At 44.1% G+C, this 23,026-nt stretch overlaps 1 protein-coding gene and 1 long non-coding RNA gene across 2 annotated transcripts in view; one reads left to right on the top strand and one right to left on the bottom strand.

Moving 5' to 3' along the window:
- The first annotated feature begins 347 nt into the window (after positions 1 to 347).
- ss (aryl hydrocarbon receptor spineless) overlaps positions 348 to 23,026 on the top strand; it is a 46,105-nt gene continuing 23,426 nt past the window's right edge. Inside the window, exons 1-2 of the mRNA XM_086972190.1 lie at positions 348 to 463; positions 3,474 to 3,943. Of these exons, the coding sequence (XP_086828316.1) occupies positions 348 to 463; positions 3,474 to 3,943 (586 nt within the window). The remainder of the gene's footprint in view (positions 464 to 3,473; positions 3,944 to 23,026) is intronic.
- On the bottom strand, positions 13,665 to 17,359 carry LOC111269660 (uncharacterized). Its single transcript, XR_015314667.1, has 2 exons — positions 16,673 to 17,359; positions 13,665 to 15,804 (listed from the first exon to the last, which is right to left on the bottom strand). It is a non-coding gene; the product is annotated as an uncharacterized LOC111269660 (long non-coding RNA).

The following is a 23,026-nucleotide window of genomic DNA, read 5'->3' as shown; positions in this document are numbered from 1 at the left end:
TGTTGAGATCATTTCAAACTAAAAACGAAGGCCTAAATATCTCGATGTTAAGGACTGAATGCCGGCTGGCGCGAATCTCGACGATTAGATGGACTTTGGCACCAGCACAGTTTCGCTTGGGCTCACCCGATCTTCTCTAGGGGAACGAGTACGCCTCTAGCCTCTGTCTAGATACGTTGGGCCAGAGAATCTGGAGGAACTTTATAGCAAGCATTTGATGAAGGTGCGGGCGAACGAACGCTCCCGGCCTTCCCACTATCTGTTGGTGCCGCAATCCAGATTTAGAAATGAGGTCTCTCTATAGTAGCCCGTTTGGTATCCAAGACGGACGGTGGCCGTCAACAGCGATGTCCGTTGTGGCCACTGGGATACCTCGTCCGCTTAATCGAGCACGGTGGTCAGTTCGTCCGCGCGCCGCCTCTCCGCACCTTAAGAAGGAGAGCCTTCTAACGCCACCCAGTGGGTGAGTGACGGCGCACATGAGGAATGTCAGGAGGTTCAGAAGAGCGGTGTACGGGTTGCCATATTCGAATAGCGTGTGTGTGAGAAAGTGAGTGCGTACTGTATCCAAAGCCAAACAGGCCCTAGGCCGATCACATGTGTTCTGTACTGTAGCAACACTATAGCACTATGTGCGCTCGAAAACTCACACGATCTTTTTGGCCTAGACGAAGCCAGGCCCCTCGTCACGGCTGCGAGGAAATGCTTTGCTGGCCGTCAATAGCCTACAAGCGCGGCTAAGCGGGTTTCTTGGTAGCTAGGGAACCACCTGAAAAAGATGGTTTTGAAGAAACAGCCGTTGTTGATGCTGATGGGGAAGTTGGCGTGAGTGCGTCCATCATACACTCGACAAGAGTGGCAGCGCGAGACCAAGTTTGTGCATTAAATTTTCACGCCACAAACCTGGTTGGTAGCTGGATAAAATTAGAGCGACGCGGCCTAAACCGAGAAAGGACCTACTCGTTTTAAAAGAAAGGCGTATATCGAAATCCGCTTGACGAGTGCCGAAAAACAATAGCAGGTGTAACTATTGTAATAATCAGCCAATAGAGTGTCCAACGGTATGTGCTCCTCGGTTCTAAAGTATAGACTAGTTCGCGACCGCTAGGATCCTATGCCTTCAGTTGGCTTTCATCATACGGCGTCACAGTTATTGAAATTAATTTTCATTTCACTAAACCTTTTCAAATATATTGGTGGCAAATTAAATGGCAATAGTGTTACTTCACCATTGATTAAGTCTGCCAAATTCAAGAGACGGATCAATATCGTTAAGAACCATGGTATTGTGTCCGTATAACTTCAGAAAAATCTAGTGGATAATCAAGCAGGATAACAAGCTTTCGCTTTGTCTTTACCAAAGAAAGCGCTCGTTAAATTTTAATGACAAATTTGACTGACTGGTAAAACTGGCCCAGTGGGACTGATGGCGGCCGGCAAAATAAAATCGCCCACGGCAACAGCAATATCAGCAGCAGCTATGTAGTCAAAAGTAGGTTTTGGGTTTGAGAAGCGAATAGGCTTCCTGAAGGGAAACCATTTCTGCCTCATAGAGCAATTCGGCGGCAACGATACTCGAGGGGTTGGTTGGCAGATCTCAGCGGTACTTGCCATTGTAACGAGTCGAACAAGGAACAGGGCATAGCGAGCTAAGGAAGAAGGAGGGGCAATAAGGAGACAACAACCTCCTTCGTTCAGGACGACGATGACAGGGACGAAGCAGCAGCAAAGCTCAATACGAGTTTAGAAACGAAGGGGGAAGGGTTCGCCTGGGGATCGCCTGGGGATGATGGCGTGAGCAGATGGCATCGCTCACCCCTGCCCAACCAACGGATATGAGAAGGCACAGCAGGTTTAACAGTAGCGGCGGCGGCGGCGGCGGCGGCGGTGGCGGCGGCAGCAGCAGCAGCAGCAGCACTGCACCGCCGTCACCGCCGCCGCTGATATAGCCACAGTCGGAGCGAACTATACACAAAAGCAGACGACAGGGGCAAGGGGACGACGATACAGGGATGAGCGCATCGAGGATAGCGAGGGGCGCGGAGAGGTTGTTGAGGTGGTCTGGATGGCCGATCGAAAAGCACGAAGTTATGGAAAATAGAGGAGGGCTATTGAGAACAGTGGCGAGCGGACGGGACTGATGGTGGTTCAAAGGGAAGGAAGAGAATGCGTGGCGGGATTGTTCGAGTTATTGTTGTTCTGATAGTATCTTCTTCTGTAAAGAGATCCAGCCCAACCCCTTATTCCGGTCGCTAGTGAAATGCTCGGCCTGGTTGGGCCTGCTGTTTCCGTTTCTGCGGCGGTAGCGGCGGACGCAGCTAGCAAGCCAACCACCATAATGCTACATACATACGTATTGTGTACAGTATACACACACAGACACGCACGCTCAATGACAGTGGACCATTGGCCGTCGTCGATTTCTGTTGTAATCGACCATCGACTGCTGCTGTCATGCTTTCCCTCTAAAAATGAGAAGCGCAGAAAAAAAGAAACGAAAAACGGCCAGTAACTGAGTGGCCGCTGGATGGCGCTGTTGGAAATGAACGGACTGGGGGACACCCCCAGTCCGTTCATTCTTAGGAAGGTATTTCAGTAGAACCACAATGAACAAAATACGCGAAACCTTGCAGGATCAACACAGCAGCAGAGATCTAAAAGACAAATACGTAAAACTTTAGCAAGATACTTCTCTCCTGCTCCCCCTGCTGTGTGTCTCTGGTGCTGTGGTAACATGCAACGGGCGACTCCTGCCACCGAATGCGCGATACAAGCTGCGTTGATATGGATACCTTATAACAAATGATACACTGATACTGAAGGAAGATCTCCCGACTCGAAATTGCATTAGTATATTACTTGCTTACACAAAATAAGAGCTTGTCTTATGCAAAAAGTACAATTTAGACAATCTTTGAAACAAGACATGATATTCTATTAACTAAAGTTAGACGTACCATACAAATAATTTGGATATAGTCAATGGTTGAATGTCATTGGGAACCGACCTTTACCCGTAGAGAAGCAGGGTTAACCGTAGGACATATGAGAAGGCCCTAACAACAATTAACCGTAGAAGAAGGCATGATGATATGCTCATCGGTCCATTGGGCCTGTACAAGCGTTTTCGCTTTCTCTTAATAATAAGTATTTAAGCGATTAATAAGTAAGCCAGTGATCTATTTTCTGTAATTCTAGGTTCAGCCATGGTAAATCGATTGCTACTCCCATCGAGAGCTTAAAAAATAAATAGCGTATTGTACAAATGGACGATTAATTAAATGTTACTTACCTAAACGTATTTTTTTACACCTTCTTTAGGTAGAGTAACAATATTTACTTTGTTAACGCTAAAGATGAATGTGGTTCATTCATATCATTTTTGAATTATTTTCGTAGAATTTTTAGGCACGTAGTTGTATGCAATGTAGAACGCTAATGTGCATCTATTTTTGTCCGGCGTGTCGTTGTAGCAGCAGCGGCCGAGTGAATGGGTCGAGTGTGACAGTCGGTTCCGCTGTCTCCCTGAAGGAAGTCCATCTCGGCCTCACTAATTGCAGTAACACGTCTCCGGTACCGCCTCAAGCGTCGCAGGTGACGCCGGTGTCGACGACGAACGGTGGCGGCAACGGCGGTTTGGGCGTTCTCGGTTCGTTGGGTGCAACAGCTGCTTCCCTATCATCGCCTCTTCTCGGCGCTCCGACGACTCTATCGACCAGCGTGTCAGGCCAGTCAGGCACAGGTGGTTCACTCGGCGGGGGCGGTGGCCAACAGACGCAGACTAAGTCCAACCCATCAAAGCGCCACCGCGAGCGTCTTAACGCGGAGCTGGATTCACTCGCTTCTCTACTTCCATTCGATCAGAGTGTGCTATCTAAACTCGACAAGCTCTCCATCCTGCGACTATCCGTATCCTACCTGCGCACTAAAAGCTATTTCCAGGGTGAGTACCAGATGAAGCTCGCTTGCCTTACCATTCGCAGCAGCAACAGCAGCAGCAAATATGTTGCTTACCGTAAAACGATTTGGGCCAAGCTTGTGGCAGAAAAGGGCAACGCGTCCGGAAAGTGCAGGAGTGCAAAGTTAGTAACTTAAGGCGTACAAGAACGCTGCCCTTTGAGTAGATTTTGCCATGTGAAAAGAACGCATTTTTCTCAAGAAATTGCGCTATACGTTCATCGATGATTAACATCGAGAGTTGTTTGTTGACCATTTAATTATCTAATTAGTTAAATATAATTACTGTGGTTTTATAATAATATACATGCACCTTATAAAACATAAGGGGCAAATAAATGGCTGCGGGATTGGATGAAACACATCTGTTCCAGTGAATAGAACCAGTACGTCGATATACTGTTTGCCATCGTTTATAATGGGGTTCCTTTAAATAACATGGACACATCCTTTTTACCGTAACGAGAAAACGAGACTGGGCTGCCATGATAAATGCTAGCGTTCACTTTAAAGGAGATTTATAAGTACTTTCGCTAGAGGGAATTCAGGCCGTAAACAAGGATTATTCGCTGTATCGGACAGGCGTTTCGATGAAGAAATCCCTGAATTTATCCAAAATCGCCCGTTATCGTCACCGCATCGACAGGGTTGCATTATTCTATCCTAAAGTAGAAAAAAGAAATGTTTGATTCGTACGTTATCGCTGCTGGTTCAGTTAATATGTGTGCCGCCGATGTTCTCCAACGTTACATTTACAAACCTCGACGTTTGTACGTATTTTTAATACACTATCTTTTTGTGCCGGTGATAAACATTGTACATGTGTTGCTACTATTATGAACACTACCATTAAAAATGGATTGTTTCTTTTCGGTAGATAGAAAAGGTGTGGGGCTAGATAGTTTCCCATGTACCTGAGCTTTATGCTGGAATAAACATATTTGTAATTAAATAGGGATGATAAGGTCACTGCCCATTCGAAGTCCAGCCATTTGATCTTACTTATAGTCTATTGTTGTTATTGTAATTGACAGTTATTGCAAATTTTTCACACACTATCCACTTTTATCACCCCAGGTAAGAGACCCATTCTGTTGTTTCTCAGATACGTGGAGGCTACATAAATGAAGCCGATCAAATAAAACAAGGCCTGGTAAATAGGTATTGTTAATAGACGATAGGTGGAGGGGGATTCCCTTTCCAAGCGAAGTTATTGAATCATGAAATTCACTAATATAAATGAAAAATCTGTGTTTTGTTACGTTTCGATGAATGATGGTGGTTCGCCGTTTTGCACGATACGGCGGGTGCCATTCTTGCCCTCTCAGGCTCTGATCTGTGAATGACAGATAACGCGTTGCTATATTATCATGACGCTGGTACCGGTGATGATGGCTGTTGTACCACTGGTACGAGATGTCGCGTATCGCGGTTGTTATTCAAGCACCAGCATGAAGCATTACTTCAATACCTCGTGATGACGACCCCGACGGAATGTGCCTATTTAACGCGTTTCATCGTTTTTTAAATGATGCGTGTACAAATTAGCAACGAGTTAGGAAGACAAGGCCAATATCGTTAAGTAGGCTCTCTTTGTTCATAAATGATTCTAATAAATTATATAGCTTTAAAAAATCTTCTGTACATCTCTATGTAATCGAGTTGGTTATGTCGACGATGGTTGACATCGCTTGGTAAAACAACAGGGCAATAGAGACAACAAAAACTGTTGCCACATGAACCGGTACAACTAAGCGCTTATTATTAGTGCAGTCTATTTCCATTTGTTGCTGGTCGTCTTCTTACCCTGCGACCATTCGAGTGATCTTAAGATGTTGGCAGCGGTGACAACGATCTCTGCAAGCATAGGCCTTGCCAAATACCAGCAATAATAACGAGAGGACAAGAGCCGTCTTGTCTTCATGAACGGAGAGGAGCAGAAGGACAGCGATAGGAACAAAAGCGGTTTTTGCATGTTGTAAAACGCACACCCGCTTCAGCGTCATAAAACGTTTCCATGAAGCAGATGTTGAGAATGGCGTAAAACAGAAACGGAGATGAACGAGGGTTGGGAGGGCGGCGACGGCGTTTAGGGGTCTCAGCTACGGCAACAAGAAGCGCCGCCAATGTGCGCAAAGAAGATGAATAGACCCACAGCTTCGTGATGATCGAAAGTTGCGAGGAACTGAGATGAATAACGACCAAGAATGAAGAGCGACGTCGAAGTTTGCAGGATCATCTGAAGACGAGAATAAACCGGTAAGAATAATTGACCCAATAAGTCGGAGCCGTCGGGATCATATGGGCTTTATTACTGCCATTACTAGCAGGTTCGTGGCGGATATCAGCAGAATTTAGCAATCGACACTCTTGTTAAGCTGCATCCCTACCGACATATACTTTTTCTCTAGTGATGGAACAGATGAGAACAGTATTTAAGAAAAAGGACTAACTGTGATATAACAAGCATATGAATGCTTCCAATGGAATCACTTAACCCATAGACAACAATGCTGCCTCGACCGATTTCTCTAAGTATATCCAACCATGTCAAATGAACATGATGACCTCAAAGGTAGACAGGAAGGAAGAGATGGTGTCGGGCCAACAAACGTGTTTTCTTCAAAAAGAATATTTATCAAATCATAAAATCTATTATCATATCACGACACGTTTATTATCAATGTTATTAATTGGCATTTCGTAGATTTGGCCCTCGGTGGCTTTGTTGGTGGCATAATTTGCGTTCATTACCTAAGGACAAGCCAATCGAAGCGCGAAAACGCTACGTATAATTATGTATTTTTAAGCGTTGCGTTCAAATAAGAGCAGCGGGGTGTCCTACGAAGCGTGAAACCCACGTTCGCAGTATAATTATGATTATGTTTTTATCACTTGATACTTTTTTCCTACAAAGTTTGACCGTACGCAGAAATAAGAACTGAAAAGAAACCCTTTAACAGCGACAACATTGCCTCGTGCTTAGCACATCGTCAAATTTCGTTTTCTCTTGTTTAACAAAAACGTCCCGAGGCGTTATAAAATTCGTGGCTTTATTCGTTATATTGCACGTATGCATGCTAAACTATTTTGATCTTCGAAGAAAACAACCAGCTGCGCTGCCTCTCGACGCGGAATCCACTGCCTCAACCCTCTAGCGATGGGAAACCAAGAAACAGAATCTAAACCAAAATATATCCCTCTCGATACTTTCGTCTTGTCGTTTAAAATTAAACGGTGGTGATAAATTCCATCTATCGTTAGCTGTTTCTTAAAGCAATAAGTGCAGATGATTTCACAGGTAGCGTCATATGTTCTAGATTGCATTCAATACGCTATAAATGAATAGAGTTATTGAAATCCTATAGGCTGTTGTATAGCATTCTCCATAAGAAAGAGTCTTGTTTATTCTCTGGAGGAATTTCCAAATGACTGCATGTTGGAATAACAACATGACATGCTCGAAGACTCTCCAAGAGATGTATTAGACACAAGCACACTTAGTTATCAGATCTCGAAGGTCATGTTTTATGCCTAATGGTATGTAGAAAACTCGACCTTTCTGCAGAGTTTGCTGTTGTTTCGGGTCGTTCTAATGGCCGACGCGAGGTTCGAGTTGTTTGATGGCCGGTAGCCCCTACTGCAACTGTTCATCCACATTGGTTACACAGTTCAGTATAGCCTTCAGTGGGGCATTTTGTGTATCAGCGGCACCTCAAGCGTAAGACAAACAAAAAACATCTTCTCCACAACGGCACCACTGGCCATAGTAATAGACTTCCGCTGTAGACGACTATTGTGAGCAAGAGCCAGATTCGTTTTTGTGACTTGAATTATTGCCTTCGCCTGATACATCAATAGGTTACGTTAATTTTAATTTATAAAAGTAGTAGGTTAATATGGTAACGGTTCAGCGCTTCGCAAACAACACGAGTGTGCTTTGAAGACCTCATGCAGGGTATGCGGTATATTAGTCAATTCGATCTACTCAAGGCCAGAAACGATTTAGATTGTGGTACGTTCAACAGTAGCAATAGTGATTATATAGTGGTGCTTAATCGTGGGCGACTACATCTGTTCGCGTATGGCGGACCTTATGTCTGCTTTTATGGCTTGCGCTAGCACCACTGCATGACAGACGAACTTGTCATCTTGCTCCATCTCCTCGATTTGCAGGTAGGATTTCACTCCCTAGCAATTGTTCAGTGGTAAGCTCACCTCTTTCTTAAACTTCTACGATTTAGCTCAAATGGAACAAAGCTATGCGGATTAGAAGATCGAACCTTGGAAAGGCGAAAACAACCCTATCAGTTTTATTTTTCTCAAAAATTCAAGGAATTTTGCGCAGTACCCCGCCAGATTGTGCCTTAATTACAAGAGAGAAAAGGAGGACATCTTCACACATGACTCAGTATTAGCTGAAGAAACGTTTTAGCTAAATACGTTAACCGTTCGAGCCAACTAGAGGGCAATAGCTGTTACAGCATTGCGGCAAGACCAATCATTCAACGTATCAACAAATTTTAAAAAAATTTCACAAAAATAATTGGAAAGGGCGAATAACGATCGGTCCACTATTGGAGGCAGAGACGACAAAAACAGATAAATCAAGGGACTAGCTCAATGTGCGGGCCATAAGCAAACCGCAAAGGTACCGTTAGAAATAGAGATGACAGCCCAGTCCACTAAATGGTCATGGCTTGCGCAGTACGGGCAGCTTTTGTGGCCCGTGGACCGCCCCTCTGATGATACCCTGTCAAAACGGCAACAACGTTGTCTCCGAGAGTGGGGACAAGCTAACAGCATCCTATTCTTCATGACGCCCTCTCACTGTGTGTTCATGGTCCTTCTTCGACATTTCATACTACATGTACATCTGGGCTTCTTTTTCCTGGTAGGACTACTCCGAACGGTAGATTTGGCATTTGTACGCGGGCAAGCCTTTTACCGTCTAGTACTAACATCACGAAGCATTCGACCACCCAATACTTCTACTATAGTTGTTTTGTACATATTATCGGCTTAAAAATCAAGGGTTGCTCCTATCTAAAAATCAATTCAGTTACTCCTTTGCGTTAAAATTTTTTGAATTTTTGTGTTAAAAAAGTGTAGATGTTAGAAAAATCCTCCAGCCAGATTTTGAGACCCCGTCGCTATGAAACGTACTATTATTATAAATTCAACTGCCTAATGGTCTGAAAGGATAATAACCTTTCGGCACGAGGTCTAGAGAATACATGAAAGCGATTGCAAAACAATTTCCCGTTTGACTTATCAGACGGCGGCCTCTGTTATCTGTGGTCTGGGATTGTCCTAGAAAACGATAACTTTCCTTTTGCCCATCGAGCCTTTTTTTTTTTTCAGTTAAATAGCCTCTTTCACTCACAGACAGTGAGAAGTTGTGTTTCTTTGTGTTTTATGCTCAGTTTATGAAACGCCCGTGTGGCTTTTAATGTTTAAAGGGCTGCCATATGCTCCAAATGCCTGACGAGTGTCACATGACTGCACTTCATTTTGTCGGCCACTCCACGAATTGTTTGAGGGCTTTTATAAGCGTCTCTAGATAATCCTCATGCGAAGTCGGATGGCCGACCGACGTGGCGCACGCTCCAGTTCCAAAATCCCTCCCTTATTGAACCTCTTAAACCATTATTTTGAACAGTTCTCCTATGCGTAGAGTTCACACTGTACGTGGCCCAAATATCCTGGGCTGTTTTGGACCTTTTTGGGTTGGCGAAATGAAGTGGGTGCCAACAGTGTGCTTCTCCAACCAGAAGCATCAATCTCTAGTGCCTGAGCTCGAAATACAATTCCATTCACTGTGCAATAAAAGTTACAACTACCTACGGGGCACAAAGGGACGACGAGCACCTTCAGGCTGTATATAGAAGTAAGTAAACGACGGAGAGATAAAGAGGGAAAGCAAGCATTTAACAAATAGCTAGTATTTATGTATCAGACTCATGTTATTCGAACTGGGCAGTATGTTGCAGGAGCTAAGCTTATCACTGACAATAGGCATTCTATACGTATTTGCCCTAATTTACATACATTATCATACTCATCTTCAGTAGAAACCCATACGTAGACCTGAATATTACTAGCCGTTTATTTTGAACAAATACTAAAGATAGGGCTAAGAAGCGATCAGATTAGCGTAGGAAGGCCTATATTTGGCAATGTCTGCTAGTGCCTTTATTATTAACATAGCTAACATGTTAATTACGTTACTTTATCACACAGCACGTAAATTGTCCATCACGTACCGCGGTTTGACTAGGGTGGTAACAATGATGAAACTACAAGCCGGTTTGGCGTTACTCGCATGTTGGAATCTGGACGTCCGCTCAGAACACGTTGGAAGAGATCTTTCTTTGGTTATGATGATATTCTACAGAAAGAAAAAGATGAAACAAAGCCGAAATGTCCATATGGAGGTTACATGTAGCATCGAAAGTAGTACGAAAGCATCACGTAACCACGGAAAAGTAAAACATGCTTCAGAGACAAGTCCTGGCTATCAAACTTCGCTGCATTTCGGTCAAAGCTTATAAACTAATCAAATAAAGAATTTGATCCGTTTTTTCATCCGGGTTAGCTAAACATACGGCTCTCCATTGAAAGCAGACTCCAAATGGCCATTCCCATTTGGCTTAAATCGTACTGAACGATGCCATACGAAGCTGATCACCTTTCGACCTGATCAAGGAACGGTTTTGACGTTCCGGCCTTTTTTTTCCAATACATCGCATTTACGTAGACGGGTCCCGCAGTTACTTCCTTGTGTATGGAGAACCAAGCTCCGCCTGTGCATGCGTGCCTCAGCGTATGTGTATGTGTGGTATAAGCACAAAATGGACGCTAAGTGTTTACGTCGTTGTATCAGGCCGCATTGTTATTGTTTGGCTTGACGCCTTGGTGATGTTGAGAGTCGTGCATTGAGATAAACTGAATTTTTTGCCTAAGAGATACGGATGAACACGATCCCATCACGAAATAGGTACTGTCTACAGGGTATGCCATTACTACAACAGCAACTACTATTGGATGTTACATAAATATAATCTGCCATGAGTCAATTTTATGCACGCAAAAAATCTCATCGGAATTCGAAAAGAAGTAGACATTACCATTACAGATCATTTTCTAATATTATTTCAGCGCTATAATTACTAGTCTGGTTTAATGTCTGCCTCGAACGAAAACTAGTAGTAGGTAGAAACACAGCCTCAGGTAGCGAATTTACCCGAATAAATAAGTAAATAAAATAAAGTAAATAACCAAGCTATGCGTGTATGAACGTGGGTCTAGCCTGCTGCCTGCCGTTTTTTGTCGAGTGTAGATACAGTATGACTTTAGCAGCTAATCTCAACAGGAGACCTCGTCTGTTCGGCAGCCGTGTTGTGCGAATAGGTAGAAATGTATTCACGCACATGTTGGCCAAAGTCTATAGTTGCCAAATACAGGTAACGCGTAAATGCATGCATATGTATACTGTGTTGCTTGAAATTGTTCTGCCGAGAAAAAGCCAGCCCCGACGAGGTTGAGTTCCTTCATGTAAGAGACGAAAAAACACAATGATTGTGGATGCTGGCGGATGTGAGCTATATCTTTGACATCACGACCTTTGAGGGGCTGTTCTTTAGCTGGAGGCCACCGTGCCATCTTTCTATGTTCTGATTCTACTCTGATGCACGAAAAAGAACAGAATTTGGACGGCTGTTTTCATCGATGATCATTGATAACACCTGAGAATGACTTTGGATTACATAATGCCAATGAGTGACCGTTTGACAACTAGGCTTAATGAAAGTCTTCGAGGAGTAATACAATTAGCGGTTCGAACCATAATGATTCATAGTAATACAGCGGAGGCACATCGTAGAAAGCGGGTGACTCTTGGTTAAATTTCGAGAGGCAATTCCATGACTCGTGCGTACTCAATAGATCGGAGCTGAATCACTGCAACGATGCCAAACGCCCTTGCATTATCCGCTACTACTATTAAATTAGTCGGTTACGCCTGCACGTCCAGTCAGGGGCAATACGAGCGGCGTAAAAGGGTAGTCGTAGAACGAAATGTACCCACAGCGGCAACGGCCAGTTAATTCTGTGATACGAATCTGAAATTTGCTATTAGCTTCCTATTGAAATTATATTGTTTTAGTTACATATTTATTTCACGACGTTTCCTAAGGTATCGAATCATTTTGGTACAAGTAGATCTTACACGTATCTGGCCTACGATCCATGTTATAGGTCTCTTTAAGGACTTGCTATGCATTGTATACGATAACCGCGTTTGTAGTGATTTCGTCGTAAACTTCTTGCCCCTCACTCCCATTCTTTTTCCTTGTGTGCATCGATTCGATGGATTCGTGAGGTCGCTGAAAGAGAAGAGGCATAGTTCAGGGAATGAAGGGACCAAAGGCTGCAAGGTAGTGCAACAAACACATGGTCCAAATGAAGGTAGTGCAAGTTGTCCAGGCTGTCCATCACCCTCAAAGGAATAGCCATCCGTGGGATACCAGATGCACCTTGCTTTTTACTACTTTTACTGTGCAAGGCAACGGTCGACTCAAGAAACAGGACGCCTAGTTTAGTCTATTATTGCCCCTTCTCCACAAATTTTCTTCTCCTTACGAAGTTTTTTGTTCCTTTTCACTTCCGGGGCAATTTCATTTTCCATCAAATCGACCAAAAAGCGCGACGATCACAGTGAAGAGCTGCTATACTTGCTACATCAGACGTTGATTTTCCTGATGAGCCCTCTGTTTCAGTTGCTTCGAATCGATCTTCTTCAGTGAAGAAGCTTTTGCGTCAAGAAGTTGTGATAAACGGGTAAAAGATCAAGCTATAGCTTTCATTGTTTCCTATACCACCTGCAACATTCGGACATGAAATTCAACTAGCTGCTATTAGTAATAGTATCAATTTGGACTCCCAGAAAATACGCTGAGTATATTTTGCATGCTCGATTTGGACCCATTTGAAGGAGTCAAAAACAGGGCTACAGCTCACTGATATAACATGCCTAAAAACCTTAGGCTGTGCCTCATCCGATTTCTACATATTTAAGCGAGGATATTAATTATTAATGCTCATAGTGCTTAAAAGTTAGATGCACGTAGTAGACTGACTCGTGAAACCTATCAAAACCTTTCGGATTCGGCAAGAGATCGTAAATATTTGAGGTAGTATTCGAAAGTGTCTGAAGTCCTAACTTTTCCTGAAGTCTTAGCTCATATTAATGAGCTCATAGATACATCTTATCTTGTGAGTGTTTTTGCATTCTACCCAAATTGGGGCTCATAGTACTAGTCCGTTGATAGGCCTATAATTCTAGTAAGTAACGTATGTAATACGAAGCTTGACTTCGAAGTAAATGTAATTCTATATCAGCAGAGTCTGTCGATAGACGGAAATATTTTAGATAAATATATATATATATAATAAATAAAATATGGAGCTATTACTTAATCCAACCGAGCATATTTCCTCCAATGTTACGCCATCTTCGGATACTTCAAGTAGCCCACATTAGTTCTACTACTTGATGTTACCAATAGTATTTAATACACACACACACACATACACGCCGTGAGTCCCTCGATAAAAATATAGGAGAGCATCAAACAGATTTGAAAGGACTACGGAGTAGCTCCATGGAGTCAATTTGATTGATCAACTAGAGTGATTACACGTCATTACAGTGGTGACAATCAATAACGTTCGGGCTAGAGGACCTTTTAATTGACGCCGATATTATATCGCCTATTGCAATATAGAATACTCCGATGACTTGTGTTCCTTCTTCATAAAAGTATAGATCGATATCTACATTACGATGTGCACATCGGTTTGGATGTATCAGCGAAGCTTGCTAAGGAGATGGTTAAAAGATTTATTTATAAAAAATCTAAGTATCAGGGGGTTAGTCCAATGGTGTGGCCGTTCATTTGAATGGAACTGACCCGAGAATGGTCGTGGTCGTGGTCGTGGTCGTCGTCGTCGTCGTCGCCGCCGCCGCCGTCGCCGCCGCCGCCGTCGCAGAACCAATGTTCATTATTTATCACGATACCGATGATGATGATGATGATGATGATTAGAGAAAGACTGGCCTAGATAAACTGTGCTTCGCGATAAAAAGGCACTATCAAGATGGCGATCACTAGATGTCCGGGTTTGAGTGGCGGGCCTTCGCTCTTCGATTAATCGCTCCGTTAGCCGTGCGATGCTCATCGGCCCGACTAGGAGCTCGGCATCTCGCTTTATCTTTCACCGATACCCAGCGTCTGTGAGGTATTAGCGTGCCTCACATGTTGTCATACTCGAACAGAGGAGCGTTACCTTTGAGGTAAAAGTAGTATAGCCGTGAAAATGATAACGCCGGTGGTTAGTCTGTCACAATGGTGTCGAGATGTGCGTCTTGCTAACAGAACTTCTATTCAGCTAATATGTATACATATATGCCTATCTACAGTTATTACTATTGTATATAAGACATCAACTGCGCACCGCATACCTTCAGCGTTCTAGCTTTCTCGACTAAAAAAGGACTTTGTTTATATAATACATTACAGCCTCCTGCTGCGATTGTGTACTGTACTATAAATTATATATCATTATATATCCAATGCTATCTGTTACAGTTACCTAAAATAGCTGCCTATAGACTATATTGGGCCTAAGCGTCCATATTCAATTTACATCTCGCATCGTATGTTATTGTCCTGTTTACCATTGTCATGCCTTACGCACACAATAGCATTGGTAAGCTCGGTACTAATAATATCACGTTAGTAAGAACTTGTGAGATAACCGTTTGTGTATGTAAACCAAATCACGATAATGACGGTCAGGGCAGAGTTGCGGCCTAAAACTAAGTGATCTGTAATGATGAAACAAGCCGCTATCTTCCTAGCTAGTAGAAACTTCGGCCATTTTAAATACAGGCATTAAACAAGGGCAGCTGATATATCAATTTTATTATCTACATATTTGTAATATACTACAAACGCTATACACGACGCGGTGCGTGCCTGTGATGAATGAGACAAAAGGACCAGACAGGAAACGGTCTCCATTTTCCAAATGATGGTGATCACTCAGCGGCTAGTATTGTTGTTGTTGTTGTTGCAACAGCAGCAGACGAGAGAAAAACACAATAGAAGCACGAACGGCACATACACACGCGTGATAAGAAGTAAACAGACAGACCGCTCTAGTCGACATATACATATAGGCAGAACGCAGAAACCTTCTTCGCCGCTCCCCCTCGTCGTTGTTTCTGCTTCCGTTTCTCTCTCATCTTCCCTCCTCCAGTGTCTCAATGGTCACCGTCGGCGGCGGCGGCGGCGGCTGTATAATCATCATCATCATCATCGCCATGTTATAAGATATACTTTACTGTGTTACCTTGTTCATTACGACAATAGCTCTCATTGTGCATTTGCCAGCTACCCGCTGTCGATGCTGGTTTCCTTTTTCATTATTTTGCTTAAAGATAAAGTCATTGTTACTGTCGCTGCTGCTGCTGCTGCTGCTACAGGTTTCGATTCGTTCGATAGACGCTTACGACATTACGACGATAGACGATAGAGTACCGTAGCCTGGTTTCCGGTAGTCTTTTGCTTAAACGGATTAACTCATGCGGTGCTTAGGTGACTCTTGGCTTCATTGCCGTTGGCGTCTAAAAGAGAGGCGGAATTTGTGTCGCCCAGTTCGTTTCTATATGCGTTACCAGTAGCGATTACTGGAGTTGATAATATCGACGAGCCCGTCAAGCAGTACAAATTACGTTTTCAGAGCACGTCTATTTATCTGTCTGGCTAAAAGCATCGTACACTGCAGAAGGAAGCCAAACATCGTAGCTAATTAGACTTAACGTAAACTATCAAGGCATGTCGAATGCACGATAGTACATCTTGATGCCCATAGACTATGCAATCATTTCTATAATGCTCATCTGTGAGCGCAGAAAAACGAAAGAGAAACTCTTATAGTACGAAGAGTTACGGGCACAATGTTTCTCAGCAGTAGAACTAGGAAGCTTGTATCGCGGCTCTACTTCAACGTTGATTTGTTTAGGATAGAAAAGCCCTACCTACTTTACGTGCATATGTACGGGGCTACTAACTTCTGGCCGCCGTTCGACTGTTATTGGTTGACGATGGACACGATTTCAAACCTCATCCCCTACCAAATCCAGCTAACACCTGATGCGATCATTGACTTAACATATGAATCATGGTACATTTGAACGACTTCCAAGTTATTTATTAGCACCGACCTAGGGATGTTGTGTCTCTGACAGCTATTGTCGCAAAAAAACTATGGTACATATGGTTGGGAAGCGATTAACGACTAGCCGTTACCGAACAGGATTACCGAGACAACAACTGGGAGGCTGCCTTTTCTGATGATTGCCAACTATAAAAATACCCCCTACATGTACGGGTCAGGTTAGATGATGGGTCTTTCCTTTTGTTCGCTGGCGTGTACTAAATACATAGACACCGGAAGCTTTATGGCCACCAACCGTGATGACGCCTGTTTACGAGCTAATTAACACGTCGATTGATGCAGGCTGAAAAAAACTATAGAAATGATGGGCGACTCCCTGCTACAGTCAACTCACCGATAGCGAATCCAAATGTCAATATGTGGAATAAGGTACATTGAATTTAGTCAGACTCACTCGATTTTTGCCTACCTGCTTATTATTGCACCACTGCTATTGTTGTTATTGCCATGTGTCAGTTTCATTGGCGAGGTTCACCTTCGCTTATCCCGGGAATGTTCTAGCCGCGACCATCACTGAGGGCCTTTAACTCTTCATGACGACTTCGCTTAATTTCTGATCACTACCTTTGGTCCTCACCAAAGATGGTTATGTCGTCGACCGCGGGAAATAAACAGGGAGATTCTAGTGGAGGGAAAGAGGGCCGGCCGATCTACCAGCGGAGAAGCAGGATTAGTTATTTTGTGGGGAGACGATCGTACATCACCTCGTCACAGTCCGTCTACAGCCATAGCTTCTTTCCTCTGCTGAGCGGGTCCTGCCCACCTCTTTGTTTCAACTGCAAATTTCCCACTGTCTCCGCGGTCCTGGGGTATGTTTTGCTGCAGCGGTTCGCTAACAACAGCCCTACTGCGACCGTAATGGAGACCCAGGACCGCCCCCCTAGCGCACGCAATGGCGCTCCCACTAACAACGACAACAATATGCCGGTCTATGTTTTTCGTTGTTTTTGCGAATTCGATGGCATCGAAGCTGACGATAAAGCGACGGCTGCATCAGGAGCAGAAGCTGCATGAGCAAGACGCTCAGTTTTCCGTGACGAAACTTAACACAATTGGTCAAGAAGTCTGCTATGCTTTAAATGAAGTGGCGAACGAAATCTGCTTCGCTTCGAAGAGAATAACTGAAACAACAAGGATCCAGCTATCCTATCGGTTCAAAGTCCAGCGAAAGGACGATACAATCATCTACATTATTGTCGTCATAGTCATCATCAGCGAGGTACCAAGGTAACTAATCATTACACAAAGAGCGAAACTCCGAAAATACCGATGTATGCTATGCTATAGGTTGAACTGATACTAAACACTAAGTTACCGGTTAACCAGCGCCAAATCGCTAGCTATGGAGACACGGACGATTCACTTGCAGCCTAAGCCCGCTGTACAGGAGACTGTTCTGCTTGCATGTGCAAAGGCCTGAACACCGCGGAAAGCCTAAAACAGAATTAAAGGACGTCACTCAGTTAGACATACCCGTGGAGAAAGGACGATGGGAGCCGCCGGTCGTCGTGAAAGATCTTAAGAATGGCTCGAACGACGTTGAGCCATTGTTTGTCTAGTAACGATAATATATATATGCATATATAGTCGATGACGGAAACACGTAGATAATCGGCCAAAGACAATTTCGAACGAATTCAACCTTCGTTACGTAAGTGTGAACGGTCTGTAGCGATGAGGAGCGGCTAAGCAACTGCTCACAATTGAACGCTACGAAAGCTGCTACATATATTGCTTTGATGTGATACTATATATTGAAGAGGTACCATGAATATAGTCTCTGTGAGGCAAGTGTTTCCGTCATCGGCTATATATAAATACGAATAAAATATACGAATTGATCAATTTTATGTTAATGCCTAATCATAAAATGAGCTATAATTAATGATATTATACATCTTATTATATTATACAAGGATGCCTGTTCTAATGCACACTGAAAGTAACTAGCTTGTTCCAGTCTATCAGGGTGGCAGGTTTGGATCGTGTTGCATAACACTGTGGCTTTACTCTATTCTGATTGCTTTTTTCAGTGTCAGAACTTACTTGAAGAATCTGTGTGCCCCTGGAGCATAAACTTAAACAAAAAAGGGCCTGCTTTACAGGCAGCGGCTTCTTTTTTACAGCTCTACCTTGGTGTTAGTCACAGCCTCAAGTGGCAATCATTCACTATAGACGTATATGGTCACAATGAAGAAGTATAAAATATATAATATTACCGCGAAACAATCTTAGAGGCAAATGGTGTATCAGTCTTAAATAGATAAAATCCAAGTCGGCATCATTAACCACTTAGGCTATTTACTGGATAAATAACATAGTAATGGCGCTCGTGCTTGGTCGACTTCCCATACAGTCTCTCTCCTTCCTTCGTATGCATCAACGAATCTCTGAATTCAAGCTATAGAACAGCGCTGCTGGTATGCTACAGCGGGACGGCTGAAGAAAAACCTAAAAAACACAACGTATCAACTAAACTAGTAATACAAAGAGTAGTGCGTAAAGGAGAGGTTCCAACGCCATCACGGTAATCGGTGAGGTGATTTGAAGCGGCGGATGAACAGCAGTTAGACCTTGTGTGTACATGTGCTGACGGGGAAAGGGGGTGGAGGCGGAAAAAGGGATCATTTTGGAGTTTATGGGCAGTTTTTTGGAACTGCAGCACGGGAGGAATAGAGGGAATGGTAGGAGGGAAGGGGGTGTCCTATATCCCCGTAGGTACACAAAAACACACGTAGACGATAGGGCTCCTCTCCCGGTGGTGGCTTGTAGCATAGGCTATAAATTCGACTGAGCGGATAGTTCCCAGCGTGCTAAATACCACGCCGTCTAGTGGTATCGAGGTGGGCCTCTCGAGACCGCAGCAGCAGCAGCGACTGAGGGTAGGTGAACTCAGCCGTGGCCGTACGCCTTACCTAATCGATAAGGGCTACTACCTACCTAGCGCCTGTTCATCGGAGCCTCAACGTTAACGATGTAGCGCAGATAAATATGAGCACATCCGAGCTCCTTTCATATCCTAAACTGTATAGGACTTCATTCATATAGTCTACAACGATAGGGACGGCTGCAGACACCTTCGTGGAAAGTTAACGGATAAACCACCGAAAATCTCTGTCTACAAAACAGAACTAAATAATGACTATCGTTTTTATATGGTCGCATAATCATGCACCTTTTCAAGCGCACTTGTTAAATTAGTTGGCCTTTATATGACAAGTCCGTAATACTTACGGCATAATCAAGTTCACAGCAGAGGAAAGGATTAGGTTAAGCCCTCTTCTAGGTGGACTGTTTCCATAATTTTTACTGTCTGAATTTTACATTGGGCGACTGAAAGTATACATCGTCGAGTGGAGCTGCGTCTCGAGCGATAGATACGACGAAACTATTATGGCAGCCGAGAAAATAGCACTTTAAAAAATACTGTGCAGTTACGAGATCGTTTGGCCCGTTAGAACGAGCTGATTGATAATAGCAGTTGACTGGCCGCATTCGAAGCGGTGAGTATCTGCCAGCTATACTCGTTATCGGCCTGCGTTTGCTGGGGCTGTATGTAGAGATGTTATGGCAACTTTCACAGTCGCTATAGCTAACTAGCCTTTGCCTGTGCTATAGTATACCAAGGGATGGATGGAAGACTTTCTCTTGTGATCGGCTATCGATTTCTCTCTGGTCTGATAGAGTCGAAGTAACGCGTCAAACGGTTTCACGAGGGCGGCGCTTACGGACTACGTCGAAGGTTCACTGTGTTACTGAACTGGGAGAGCATAGAAATGAATCGTTTATGTATGCGCGGCTGTGCGACGCGCATTGTCGTTGGGAACAACAACGTCCGTCGTTGATCAGCTGCGATCAGGCTCTTCTTCTACTGTACATCTATAGCACTGTCGCATTCACTCGTGGCCTCGTTTCCGACGACACATCAAAAATAGTGGCTACAACTAATAACCATCCGAGCTATCGTCAGAATTCAACTATAGTCGGTAAGATAACTTTGCCCAGAAAACGAGGAATTTACCGTTAGGCTTAGCTTCACTGTGTTGAAAGCAGTTGGTCGTCTAGGTAGCGCTTGTATTTAGCTTCGCCCAACGACATACGTCACCAAATGGACGAGGTCTGTGGACCACGTGTTAAACCAAAAACAGAAACAATATTGTAAGTTTTGATTTCTGTGGGGGGCTATAATGTATCTGAATAGATTTAATTGAATTTATGATTGATTGAACGGAATTAAGAGAAATCAGCATACAGTATATCATCGGCTATTTCTTATGAGGCTGCTTGTGTTGGATGCGTACGTGCGGCAAATATGATTCGATGAGACCATTGGTGTTCCTAGAATTAGCTAAACCGAGCGATATGGCCGTCGTCGTCATCGTCGATCAGTTTGTCTCTCCGTCCCACCGCACGATTGTGCGATACTGCTCCTCGTTTGGCTGATGATGATGGCGCTGCTGTTAGTCCCGAGCTCTGCTCCTTGTTCCTGTTAGAGATGAGGTCGGACTAAAAGAAGGAAAGTAAGTGGAACTTAACTGCGCCGTACCAACGGCTGACGTTGTTTGTAGGGAGGATTGGGTCTGTGGATGCGGGATCAGGGATCAGAAGTGGAGGGCAGTGGGTGGATAGAAAGGAATTCTACCGTTATTCGTCAGATCCCCCATCCCAGCCCATCATAATCATGGACGGGATGCAGCAGCGGAAGCTTCAGAATAGGAGAGGGCATGCAGGGTGATAGATAGCGGGCAGCATCGATTGTTCGAGCGAGCATCGCGCAATCAGGATCGAGGTGGAGTGGAGCTGGCTGGCTCCTATAGCAGCAGCGTGGCACATCGTCTTCCTCGTAAGCTTCCCGCACTCGAGTCTGCAGAGAAAGGAAACCTATCTTCTGAGCGTCCACCCAGCGTCTGGGTGACCAACGAGCGTTATAAACCATGGTTAAAGCCAGGCAAAGAAAGCTTTGTCCGAACTAGCAAATTTCCCGTTACCGCTGCCAATTTCATAGAAAATGCTGATCACACAAATGTTAGGCTAGCCGTATATGGGCTGTTTTCACTGTACATTCAGATCTAGTTGTCGCGTTTATATATCGCGAAAACGGGAGTAGTGATTCCATCCGCAGATGATGTACGATCCTAGATTTTTTAGATTATTATACGTGCTATTCTCATACGTTTTTAGCTAATAGTAACGTTATTTATGTGGGTCAAATAACTTTCTGATGGAGGAGCTTTCCTAAGCTCACCTCTTACTGTAGGAGCCAAAGGGCGCAGGAGTGTATTCAGGAAATCAGTCGTCGTAGAACCATAGTTTTGTCGGACCAGCAGTCAGTAACCTTCTGAAGCATGGCTAGTTTTTTTGTTGATCGCGGTACAATGGCACAATACTGGTGGAGTGTGGAGCGGGTTGGACGAGTTCGTGCAGTCATTGTAGCTACTGCGGAGGCAGTGGCCCAGTGTAACCGCCTTACCATCTCGAGGCGTTCTCCCCTTCCGTCCTTTCTCTCGGCAGACCTCAGTCCAAGAATGGGTGACTCACGAGGGTCACGAACGACCGAATCGCTAGGCTAGCTTGGCCGCTTCTTCGCCTTCTTGTTCTTCTAGTTGGCATCCGTAGCTACCAGCGATCAGGCCAAGCGGCCAGTCAAGCCAGCAAAGCAGCAGCTGATCTTGGTGCAGTAGGAGACAGCTCGTGCAGAACACACAGACAGACAGACAGACAGCCAGCCAGGACAGACAAAATAGAACAGACAACCTTAACTTCTCTCGATCGGCTGATAGCTGAACGTGAACAAACCTTCTCCTTCTTCATCTCGCACAATGGTCCCCTATCACTCGTACTGCTTCGTGTTCCTTAATTTTTCTGATCTCTGTGGATATAGTTGTTGCTTTTTTTACCTCTCACACACGCACATGCATGGTACTTATTATACTTACGAGTATGGTACATTTATGCACGCACAAATGACTAGAGTAACGACACAAGAGATCTAATTGTTGTCGCACGGGGTTGATGCCTGTCCCTAGCGGCAGCGCTATATGCTCCTTGAATGCAGCGTCTCCGGCAATCCGACATCAACGGAACAGGGCCATTGAGAGAATTTGAACACCATTACGTTTGTTTTCCACTAGTAGCATTAAAAATCCAGTAAAGTGCAGTGATGAAAACCATCATCGTCACTAGCTGATGATGGGAGTTCGCGTGCTCAGCTGGCTTATCGTGTAGCGTGTGTGTCTCGAAGGGGCTCGTTTGCTGAAGACAAGCTGCATTTTGATGTCAAGGTCTGCCGATAAACGAACGAACGAACGTACACGCATAATACTTTAACTTGACCCAGTGGACATATTCATCTGTGGATTCGATATCAATCCGCGGAAGAAGCGGCCAGCTAATGCTTAAGACGTAATTATTTACCCTTGAAAAGCTCACACTACGACTTTTGTTGCGGGTAGTATCACTTCTGTGTGACGGTAATGCGGTTTTTTTCATGGAACGTCATCGAAAATGTAATGAACAGGTGCGTGTGTTTTGATACACCGCCTCAAGCTATATACTCGTGATTATGTTACAAACAGATGACAATTATAATTGTATTATCCTTCTTTACAAGGCAGATATAGCAGATGAATTAAACTCTTAAAAGTCCGAGATAACAGAAGTCATCTACATAACACATGCGTGAACCATTAATCCAGAATAGAAATATGATACATTGTGTGTGCGTGCGTGCGTGCGTGTATGCTTATGCCCCTGTTTCCGCCCC

Source organism: Varroa jacobsoni, unplaced genomic scaffold (genome assembly GCF_002532875.2).
Source record: "Varroa jacobsoni isolate VJ856 unplaced genomic scaffold, vjacob_1.0 scaffold_1403, whole genome shotgun sequence".
NCBI lineage: Eukaryota > Metazoa > Arthropoda > Arachnida > Mesostigmata > Varroidae > Varroa > Varroa jacobsoni.
The sequence above is the reverse complement of the archived record's forward strand: the minus strand, read 5'-3'. Positions and strand labels throughout refer to the sequence as shown.